The sequence below is a fragment of the Rhipicephalus sanguineus genome, chromosome 7 (genome assembly GCF_013339695.2).
Source record: "Rhipicephalus sanguineus isolate Rsan-2018 chromosome 7, BIME_Rsan_1.4, whole genome shotgun sequence".
NCBI lineage: Eukaryota > Metazoa > Arthropoda > Arachnida > Ixodida > Ixodidae > Rhipicephalus > Rhipicephalus sanguineus.
This window is the reverse complement of record NC_051182.1, coordinates 158,743,845-158,755,901: the sequence shown is the minus strand read 5'-3', so window position 1 is coordinate 158,755,901 and position 12,057 is coordinate 158,743,845. Positions and strand designations below refer to the sequence as shown.

At 47.2% G+C, this 12,057-nt stretch overlaps 1 protein-coding gene across 1 annotated transcript in view; it reads left to right on the top strand.

The window, feature by feature from the left end:
* The first annotated feature begins 2,378 nt into the window (after positions 1 to 2,378).
* Positions 2,379 to 12,057, top strand: part of LOC119399209 (cytochrome P450 3A11-like) — a 36,471-nt gene continuing 26,792 nt past the window's right edge. Inside the window, exons 1-5 of the mRNA XM_037666022.2 lie at positions 2,379 to 2,419; positions 3,681 to 3,777; positions 4,675 to 4,800; positions 5,677 to 5,926; positions 8,656 to 8,786. Of these exons, the coding sequence (XP_037521950.2) occupies positions 2,379 to 2,419; positions 3,681 to 3,777; positions 4,675 to 4,800; positions 5,677 to 5,926; positions 8,656 to 8,786 (645 nt within the window). The remainder of the gene's footprint in view (positions 2,420 to 3,680; positions 3,778 to 4,674; positions 4,801 to 5,676; positions 5,927 to 8,655; positions 8,787 to 12,057) is intronic.

Here is a 12,057-nt window from a genome sequence, read left to right as displayed (position 1 = left end):
TAAAGCGACGGGTGAGCAAAGAGTATGTTCACACGGTGGATAACCATTTCACGCATTTTTCACTGGTGCGTTTAAGCGTTGTAGTGTCTCGTTGTAAGTGCATAGCCCTTTAGGGGCCCGACTTGTACTTCATTGTACGTTGATAGCTGCCGCGGCGGTCTCGTGATTATGGCGCTCGAATGCTGACCCGAAGGTCGCGGGGTCGAATCGAGGCCGCGTCGGCCGTATTTCGATAGAGGCGAAATGCACAAGGCCCGTCCACTTAGATTTAGGTGCACGTAAATGAACCCCACACGCTAAGAAAAAATCGAGCATATCGGGAGTATTTCTGCCACACAACAGTAATCGTCATCCGGTTTGCTCGCGTTTCCTTTCTTGAAAAGCCGGCTCTGGACACTTTCCTATCAAGAATGATATGTCGCGCTGATAACGCGCGCGCCGTTCGTGACCGGGAAGTGCCGGGACCGCGGTGATAACGCGAGGAAAGCACGCGAGGTGGATGACGCTTAAGGCACTTTCACACCGAACGCGGAGCACGCAGGCGGGCAAGCGGATTTTCAAGGCGGAGAGGCAGCGAGGCCGCGCGGCTGTTCAGACCGACCACGTTACCGTCTGCCCGGTCCGCCGCGGGGATGGAGCAATTCACCAATCCACGACGGACGTGTTACCATCTTACGGCACTACGCAATACTTCGCGCGCGCTTCTCGGTCCCTGGTTGGCTGCGGCCAAAGCGGCCAACTTTTCGGCACGGAGAAAATCGGTCCGGGAGCGATCCGGGCAAGCGGCCGCGGGTTTTCCGCTTTTGCGGATAATCAGTGTCCGCTTTCCGGATCCGCCTGTCCGCTTTCCGGATCCGCGCTCGGTGTGAACGTGTTTTAAATTGGCAGAAATACTCTCAAAATACTCGATTTTTTCTTAGAGTGCAGGGAGTTAAAATTGCCGGAGCCCTCCACTACGGCGTCCCTCGTAATGATCATACTTCTGGGACGTGAAAACCCAACAATTATTATTCGTTGTGAAACACTGAAGTTAAGCTCTAGCGGGAATAAAAATAAAGTACCGACAAAGAGAAGCGCCTGTTGTGCATATGACTCAGTACCTTGAATTAGGCATGCAATGAAAACAACAATAAAAAAAAAAACATCCTGACCTCCTTACATGGCGTCGACCTCTTCAGTAGCTGTAGCACGGCCGCTTTAAAAGGCCCTGGCTTTGCGTCAAGGAAAACCTTCAGCTACACGTATGTGAAAGCTACTGCAGCCTACGCCGTTAACCGGAGCGGCCGGTGAACAACCGGGCTGAGAAAGCACATTCACAACTCGCTTTGTCCCCAGTCGCGGCTTATAGGTGAAGGATGGCTAAATGAATTCGTGCAAACACATGCGCACATGCATAGGAAAGTCATAAATGATGGAATTGGATTCCCTGTAAATAGATATCTTGCGCGCACACACACGCAGTGATAGATAGATAGATAGATAGATAGATAGATAGATAGATAGATAGATAGATAGATAGATAGATAGATAGATAGATAGATAGATAGATAGATAGATAGATAGATAGATAGATAGATAGATAGATAGATAGATAGATAGATAGATAGATAGATAGATTCAGTAAGCCAGTGAGACATACATAGATACATACATACACACGCACACACACAGAGATACACGCAGGCATGCCGGGAGAGCGTCAAATCGTGTCTCTACTATGCATAAAAAACCAGGTTTATAGCGTAAATGCTTTATAACCATAAATGAAGGAAAGTAGGATTTTGAAAAAAAAAACACTATTTTGCAGAATTGATGCATAAGATTTAATTGGATGGGAGTCATGGACATAGCGATGTTATCGGCTGCTTGATTTATCTTGGTATTCAACTCGCCGGTCTTCAGGAAACCAATCTGGACCAGTATTCACAAAACCATCCTACGTTAAAAACTTTCGTAAGAGAATATTTCAGCCAATCACGATGCGGGAGGAGGAGGAAGGAAAGAAAGAAAGGATGTAGGACATGTCATTAGAGAAGCCGGCTGAGCAATGGAAAACATACTTATGATAAAGTTTTGTCTATTTGGCCGAAAAGTGGCTCTAATTTTTATGAATCACTTAAAGAAAGCACTACTTGGGAACTACGCAAGGAAACTGAACTTCCTGGGTTAACGAAAACGATATGCAATCACTTTTACGACATAGCTCAAGCATTTTTTTTTTGCGCCTTTCACAGTATTTCTTGTGCAATGCTATAGACTCATGTGCGGGAATGCCAGGTAAAGTGTTATCACTAGCGCCTATCACTACGCACATTTAGCAAATCGCGCAATATTCACACTTCGTTTGTCTGCATTTTATTTCACAGGGTTGTGCGACGATGTTTGCTGAATGGATAAAGAAGTACGGAAACATTGTCGGGTATGTTGACACGTGACCATACGTTCAAATGTGCTCGAATAACTCTATAAGCTCACATACACTTCGAGCTCTTATGATCATCATCAGCGTTAACTACGTCCATTGCAGAGCAAAGCCATCTCCCATATTTCTCCATTTAAACCATTGCTATGCTTGCTGCGGCCGCGTTATCTTCTTGAACTTCCTAATATCTTCTATTCTCTGTGTTCTTGCTGTGCCCGTGTGTTATGTCCTCCGTCTTGTTTTTACTGTATGCTAACATAATGAAATGAATTACCAGCATGCCCAAGTCAGCGCTCTGTCAAGTTTCTAATCTCATCTCATCTGCCCACCTAACTCTCTACCTCCACCTAATCTGTTGCTCTTAATGACTCACAGAAGGGATTAACAGCGCAAACACGCGTCAAAAAACAGAAAACACGAGGACGGGAACTGACTGCCAACTGATTGTTTATCGGAAGAAACCGGGTGCATAGACATACGAAAAATAAAGATAAATCAAGCATGTACAAAGATTCAGTAACATTTCAATCAGGTAAGTGACGTCAGGTAGCGGAATTTCTTGCCTAGTAGTTTCAAAGACGGCATGCTTACACATTGCTCGCCCCTTTGGGTGGTAACAAAGGCCTCATGATATCTCGAGCGGGCCTATCACGATAGCGTTTTAGGAGGCTGACGTGATACAATCTGCAGATGTATCAACACACAATGGGCGACGAGATTGCTGCAAGCACCAGTGTTTAATGAATTAGCATGTTCTCGAAGTGGCTCAATGATGCACCGCCCAGTCTGTCACTTCTTTCAGGCACGTACCAACTAGCCCGCCTTTCGCCGCTTGTTGAGCTTGCGACTCTCAGTGACCAGTGGTTATTTTGCCTTCTCGCTGTACATGCCCTCCCCATGCCCATTTCTTCTTCTTCATTTCTATTGAGATGTTAGTAACACGTGTTTGTTCCCTGAGCCACTCCGCTCTTCTTGTCCCTAAATGTGAGCTCTTACAAGTTGACAACATGTCAACCATATTTCACTATATTTGTCACTGTAGTTCAATATGCAGCGCGAAATGCTTGCAATTATTCGTATGAAATATTTTCGCAGACCATTCAGGCAACTTAGAAATTAAAGGGGCTTATTCATTCCTCTAAGATGAAACATTATTTAACCCCAAGTTTTATTTTCTTTACTGTTCGTTTCTTCGTGCAAATCAACACAGTACTTAGCTATACTAGCAACCGTCCGTGTCATCTCTGCCGACTTGCAGGTTCTACAACGGCGCCATTCCTTTTCTCCTCGTGAATGACCGCGAGCTGCTGAAGAGAGTAGAAATCGAAGATTTCCATAATTTCGCCGAGCGAGGGGTGAGTGTAGCGCTTTGGTACATTATAGACGAATTTGAAGAATTGAAAAGACGATGAAGCAGATTCCATAAGCGGGAAATAGACTCGTCTAGCCAATTCATTTTGTAGCATTCAGCATCCTAGTGCATATTACAACGAAACTACATATGGCTAGGGTTCCACGTATTTTTCGTGTTTCTGCGTCAACAATAGAAAAGGTAATCTAACTTGAAACACGCAAGCACGCACGCACGCTCGTACGCGCGCGCGCACACACACACACACACACACACACACACTCCCACTCACTCACTCACTCACTCACTCACTCACTCACTCACTCACTCACTCACTCACTCACTCACTCACTCACTCACTCATTCACTCACTCACTCACTCACTCACTCACTCACTCACTCACTCACTCACTCACTCACTCACTCACTCACTCACTCACTCACTCACTCACTCACTCACTCACTCACTCACTCACTCACTCACTCACTCACTCACTCACTCAGACAGACACACACACAGACGCGCGCGCACACACAGACACACACTGCCGGTCAGGACACTGCCGGTCAGGATACTAGGCAGTGCGTTTTGTCATCAAGACATATCAGGCATTCGAATTTTTTTAACCTACTGATTCTGAAAAAAAATTACACCATTCCCCGCTAAAGGGGTCCATGAGGCGATGCGAAGCAGTGTTTCGGCATGTCGAGCCCGCGTTTCAGAGGGGGAGGGGAGAGGGGGAGTGGAGAGGAGGTGTGTGGAGAGGGTTTGCGCATGCGCAGTAAGGGTGGTCACGCCGCACACCACCACCGGATTCATCTCCGCCATAAGATGCTTCGCATCTAAAATTCCATACGCTTAGGAGAAACTCTTTGGTCGCTTACTGCCGTTCCTATCCAGAATATCATCGAGGTCCAGTCTGTGCCCAACATCCGACAGACGCTCATCGTCAGTGCACCGGTGAACCGATGGCGCGAAATGCGGGCCGTACTCAGTCCGGCGTTCACCACCAAGAAGTTGTCGCAGGTAGGCATTAAACGCCAAGTGTTTGTCGTTCTACTGCTACTAGAAAGTGTTTTCTTCGTTACTAAGATCGATATTGGTTCTCCTCATGTTAAAGGGCCCCTGTACCACCCAGAGGTCGAAATTTACTTGTGGTGTAGCAGTTGTGCACCAGTCTACAACGAACATGTAGCCGCGAGAATTTTTCGAAACGGTTTGATGATCTAAAAGCGGCCCCCATTCGCTTCGCTCTTTCCTTCGCTAAGCTCCGTTTATCGGCTCGTCTCTCCTCCTGGCCGAGGGCTCCTCCTCGCCGTGCGAGGAGGAAGAGAGGTAAGCGCGCATACCTTCTAGCGCGTTGCTCGAACGGCGTGCTCTTTCTCGTCCCATTCATCTTCTTTATACATATCTAATTAAGATCATACTAATTAAGGTCTTGCTAATTAAGACAATGCTAACTGAGACCTTCCCGTCTGTATCTTGCTAATTAAGTCCTTACTGATAAAAACATTGCTAGCTATATTCATGATAATTGAGGCATTACTAATTAAGCGAATGCAATTAAGACCAAGGTGATTAAGAACATACTAAGTAATCATTCACTTCAAGTAGCCATGATGACACTTCGCGAAGCAATATAATTCTACGCTCCACATAGCCGAGCCTTGCAGTGCCTAGCCATGCCTAGCAACGACTTGGTCGATCTTGTAAAAGCCTGCAGAAGCTAGGTCAGCCACAAGCTCAGCTGTTAGTCCAGCCTTGCACCTCAAGTGCAAGCTGCCCACGTTTTATTTCTCTCTTATCGAAATTCCCTTTGATATACCCCTCCAGCTCATAGCTTCAGAATTTTGCTTAACTTTAACTTTTACTCTACGGCTGCGCACTACACACGCCACACAGATCTTTGTCATCATGGATGAGTGTAGCGACACCATGATCGAGCTACTCCACCGGAAGGCGGAGGCGAGCGAGGCCGTTGAGGTGTCGAAGTGCTTCAGGAGGACCACCATGGACACTATGTTCAAGGCTGGCTACGGCGTCGACCTCAATGTGCAAGGAAGTGTTCCCGGAGGACCCCTGGACCAGATGGGTGACGGCGCTGGGGCGCTGCTGCGACGGCTGCCCCTGCAAGGAATCAGCTTCTTTTCGAGTGAGTAAGCGATCGGCTGTAGTAGACTAAGGCCTGTATTCACAAACCAACCCCATCCTTACCTCACGTTTTTCTTATAGGTTTTGTGCTTTTAGTGCGCTGGATAAACAAAGTAGGCCAGTATAGTCAAGAGTTCGACGAACGTTCGTCTGGTCAGGCATTGGATGAGATGAAAACAGGGTCACTGACTAAGTCTGCTGAAGTTATCTGACGTTTCGGAACCCATATGCGGTTCCGAAACGTCAGATAACTTCATCAGACTTGGTCATTGACCGTCTTTCATCTCACAGTAGGCCAGTATTCACAAATCAGTCTTGTTATGTTTTACCCTGTTACCATTTTCGCGCCCTTGTATCGCACTTAGAGAGTACAGAAACCTAAGGAAAACATGAGATAATGATAAGTTTGGTTTGTGAATAGGGGCCTTAAAGTCAGTTATATGGAATGTTGCTGTCCAAAAAAAAAAAAGAAAAAAAACTCTCCGGGTCGCCTATGCAGTAGACTAAGATGGTTCGTAGGCGAAGACCATCAGCCGTGCGGCTATGTCACCGTGCACTTATATCGACGTCCAACGTTCGCTAATTAACAATAACTAATTAATTTCCTACGTGTATAATGATCAGTGAAGTAACATTGACTACGCTTCAACGTACCTTTCCCTAATTAACCTTTTCTAGTTCACTCACATATTGTGATTTATTATATACGTGTACAGTCATGCTTTCACTCGTTTTGTATGTCTTTCGCTTTGCTAAACGTCCGGCTCCGTTGGATGAAGGAGCATGGAGAGAATATGCTTCAAAATAGTGAACTATTGGGCTGGTTTGTTCAGCATCTTGCATACGGGAGATCCGAAGCGGTTCAGAAGAAATTGCAGAGGAAAGAGCGCCTTTCCCGTCCTGTGCCCTCTGGGATCTGTGATCTTTGATCAAAAGGGTGCGGCCACGCGCGCTATGACGACTCAGATCAGTAGAAGGTTCATACCCTTGTACGTGCTGCGCTTTCCCCGCTTTTTTCGCGTTGAGGTGACAGACAGCACGAAAATCGCTTCGCACCCTGGAGCGATCGTATTCCCTTGTGCCACTATTTTGTAGAGTTAACTCTTTCAGCCCTGGCGGTGTCATTTGACACCATCACATATTTCCCCTATCAACTCGGCAACGAAACCAAAACTGTTAACTCTTGGGGGAGTATTCTTCAATGATCCCCACTGCGATCGACACCACCATTGCGGCATTTTTGCGGAGCTGGGAGCCATAAGGAAAAAGACGCCTGACCAAAGCTGACGCCGAGGTGGGCAACCCGAAGTTGTTTCAAGAACTTGCACACTGCCGAATAAGACATTGGCGGAACATGAGAGAAGCCTTTGCCCTGCAGTGGGCGTAGACAGGCTGATGATGAATGAGACATTGGTTCAGATTTTGCGTTCTCTAATGATTAGCAGGAATAACGAAGCCATTTTTCTAATTTCAGATCCACGGGACTCTGATTACCTAATTTGACACCATGTACGTAAATCCATAAATAACTGCACCACCGGCTCAATTTTTCGTTTGTCGTCTTCCAAGGTCGCAACTATTAGGAAAACACACACAAAAATACCGTCAGTCAAAATAAAACATCCAGGGCTGAAAGGGTTGCTATACCGGCTCCTAAAGGAGTTAGCTGTTAGCCTTACATCGAATAACATTCCAATTCGTTGCTATTGCATTGATTACTTCGTTATTGAGGCGAAACTGTGACTTTTTCAAGACCGCGGTTCCGAAGGTTGTAAGTTCGGTCCCTACCTGCGGCAAGTTGATTTTTCGTCCACTTTAATTCCTTTCCATTTATGCCATAATTACTATACTACAATTAAAACACACAAGTAATGTCCCCTATAACTTCCTTAGCTTCATTGTCTGCTGGTTTCTGTCGTGTCATTCCACCTAGGATAGAACGCGTATTAGTGATGCTCTGACGTCCCTGTATGCTTTGATTGTCGTACCTAAGATAAGACGCTAATGTAAGTGTCTGGCTCACCGACGTCACGGTTTAGTTTCTCTGTTAGCTTATAAGACCGCCACATGTGTGCCTTGCTGGTCATTCCGTTGTATTGCAAGTTGCAATAAACATGTGCGTTGGCGAGTAGACTCTTGAGTCATGAAGATATTACACTTTCATTAGGTTGTGTCGAACAAAAGAAACGAGCCCTCGATAAATCCTCTCTAAGACCATGGTTTAGTTGCTTATCGAATGCTTTGCATAACAGGAAAACAGACTGAATTTATTCTCTCTCATCCCTGCTCTCGTGTAGAGAGACGCGTGGTAGGGAAATGGAATCACCAGATGTGTATGCACACGTTTAACGGCACTCGTCCCCAATGTGTGATGGGTAACCTACTTCTTCATGGTCTTGCACTGCAGCTGCAGCTATAGCAGAAAGGCTCAACAGCGGCTTGTTCATTTTCCGCGCCCGCTTTCCACGTACGGCCTTGCCGAAGGCCTTGACTATTTTAGAAAAACACGTATTTTCATTATTTATTTTCGGTGAAACACCCCCCTCTATCACAAATTCGGAAGGGGGGGGGGGGGCATGGATTCACTGCCAACAATCCCACAAGCCCACCAATGCACCCTTACTGACGTGATTGGAACTACGGACGAGACTTCGTTAACGGGCAAGAAACCTATGATAGCGACCTGTCATATACTCTCTGGCACTAAGGATTGTTCTGGTTGTTTTCCAGATTGCTTCCCGGAGCTGCATCGCATCTGGTTCCTTCTCACCTGGGTGACGTCATGGCTGGTGATCCCTTACTTTACGCTCACCACGAAGCTCATCCAGCCGGTTCTGTCCGAGAGACGCTCGAAGGCACTGGTGAGCGCGATTTGTATATTTCTTCAGAAGACGGAACGCGAACTCTTGAATGACGAGACGACACCGCTTCCATTTCAACACCGCTCCTCAAAGCAATTAAAGCAGCTTCGCACTAGTGGGGCCAAGCCTGAAGGAACAGACAACCTGGGTGACCTTCCTTGTTTCTCTTTATTTTTCTCTTTCTATCTTCCTCTATTTCTCTCTGTTCTTTTTATCTTTCTTTCTCTATTTCTAATTCTTTCTCTTCCTCGCTCTGTCCTTCTTTCTCTATCTCTTGCTTCCTCTTTCTTACTATCTCTCTCTCTCTCTCTCTATTTCGCTCTCTCTTTTTCTTTGATTCTTTCTCTTTCTGTCTTGGTCACACTGTTCTTTCTGTCTCTATTTTGTGTCTGTTTCACTCTTTCACTCCATGTCTATTTCTTTCTCTGTCTTTCCTCCCTTCCTTTCCCTCTGTTTATTTCTTTAGCTTAATAATACCACTACCTGGGGTTTTACGTCCCAAAACCACGATATGGTTATGAGAGACGCCATTGTGGAGGGCTCCGGAAATTTCGACCATCTGGTGTTCTTTAACGTGCACCTATATCTAAGTACACGGGCCTCTACCATTCCTTTCTTTATCTTCCTTTATATTTCCTTCTCTCTCTCTTCTCTCTCTCTCTCTCTCTCTCTGTACTCGTTCTCTCGCCCATCAGAGTTATTGCATCTCACGCCGGTCAAATCGGCGCACGTGTTCCGGGAGCAAAGCAGAAGATGAAGATGTCGAAGCCAGCGCGTGCCGGTCGACTTATTGCGTCCATGATAATGATAGTTTTTGTACACAACTAACGGAGCTTCTCCGAGCTTAAATAGCCCCGCTGTTAAATAAATCGTACCAATTGCACATTGTGAGAGCTACAAACTGTGGAGGATTCGCCTGCCTCTGTCGACGCTTGGCTTGTGTTTGTATGAGTCGAAGCTGCGGTTTCGTCTGTTTTTGTTCGCGCTCGGCTTTCGTCTGAGCCTTCCGAAGCTGAGGGTTACCTCGCATTCGCTGGCGCTTCGCCTGCGCTTGCCTCTTCAGTAGACCAGCGTCCGTAGGACAACTCCCGGCGCTGGCGTTTCGCGATCGCTTCGCTGACTCAGATGAATTAGCACTTCGGCGACGCTGGCGTTCACGGGCAAGCAAGCGCTGGCGTTCAAAACGTACAGCCAGCTCGGCTGATGCGTATCGAACGTGGGATCTGCGTGATGCCAACGCGAGACATCAGACGACGACAGGTCGGTCCCTTAAACTGATCCGCAGCTAACAAAGGTTGGGCAGGATATTCCATTCTGTAACACTTGTAGGCGAAGGCCCGTTGCACGCGCACTTGATAAGGCATTAAGTTATAGAACCGCTGAAGCTTTCTGCACTATCGACTACCTTTGACCAAGCGACGATGCCGTGTCATCCACCCCTCCCCATAGATCAAGCATTGTCAAAACACAAAGCATAAGTTTCCGCGAGGCCCTCCGGTGAAGTACGGCGCGAGCAGGCTGCACATGCGTAACCGGACAAGGCGGAGTTTACAGCCGTGTAGGCCGCTGTGTTATGGACGATATAAAGTACGAATCCGCAACATTCTTACGAGTTACTAGGTGAGTCATCAGTGGCTTGCATACCATTCTTTCGTATCCAGGATGCTGCATGGGAATGCTCTCGTCGGTTTTCTTGCCGCCAACGAAATACCGGGATTAGAGGCGTGACGATGGCGACACGCGGAAGTTCTTCCGATTTACTAAAGCCACCTACTGCTACCGCAATTCAGGCGACAAAGGAAAACGATGCAGCGTGAAAATGCCATACTTTCACTCATCGCGTGGCGTACTATGCTGCGGACACACGATTGCACCTAAAATATTTCTCTTCCGCTGCTTGTTCGTTCACCCGTACACGACAGGGATGGCCAGATGACTTGCTATGCGAATGCAGTAAATTTTCTGCCATGATAGTGACATCGTATCGGAGACAGGCGCATATCACACTCACACAAACGCGTACCGAAGCAACACAGAGAAATGGGACAGCCCAAAGCACGATGGCAACACTGAGAGCATACCCTCTACCCCTGCAGCTCACTGGTTCGAGGCTGCTCCTGTGAGGAGGTCTATACCACTTTAGAGAACAGAAAGTGTACCTTTGGCTGTAGTACAAAAATAAGGGTAGCGGCGGCGTACTGAACTGCAATAGAGCGAGGCGAGATGGCGCTGCAAGTACTATCATCATCATTAGACAAACGCATTTCTGCTGCTGGTTCGCGGTGGTCGCGCTACTGCGCTTCTCGGTGCCTGTGTGTGTTTTTTTTTTATTGCGATAGCAATTATATGGACAATATCGGCTGGCTTTTGCCGTCGCCGTTGCCGTCGCCGTCATGTCCGTCGGTCAATTTTCGCGCTTGACGACTCGCGCCTTTAATAATTTCCGCTGCAGGTGGCTAATTGAAAAAGGTCGCACGGTCCCTTATGCATCCGCCTAAGACGACTCGAAGGTGAAAGCTGGATTATTTTTCTCAGTTTATTGTACTGCAATACGCGTCCGACGCTGCCAGCTTGGTCACGCAGCGTCGCGCTATATAGATATGTCATTTAAATTATTTTGCGGTTTCTATGTTCTTTTTCACTTGTATATGTTCACACACCTTTTGTACTCACACTTGTATCACCCCCCCCCCCCCATGTAATGCCCTCTTGGGCCCTTAGGGTACTCGTATAAATAAAAAAATAAAAAATTGGCCGCGTATCTGCGTGCTTCGCTGCAAATGTCGTCTAAACACGATAGAAGAGGCGCTGCGTGAGATATGAACGCCATCTGGCAATACGTCGGGGAACGTGAATGCTGTGTTGCGGGCTGGTAGTCCCGGCGCAGCAGCAGGCGAAGACCGCCGGTGACCTACGCGACCGGCGGGGACGCCAGCCAGCCCGAACACGCGGTTTGGCGCGACGCGCCGAAGCAGAATAAACCTCCGCGCTCAACGAGTACTCTCCACACACTCTTTTATATTCACGTCGCCTGGGTAAAGCAGGAATGCCAGAGCGGCGCCCCATGGCATTCGTACAGTGCAATACTGAACCGAAACCGAAACACAACAATGAGCTCGTGCAGAGGGCACGGAGGAAGCCAAGTTTCGGCGCAGTCGCATTTTCAGCGCAGCTTAAGAAACTAGGGTCTCTAGAATTACGTATCTATGTATTTTCTATTAAATGAACACATCACCTAATACTTACCTAGTGATGTGGCGCCTCAGATATG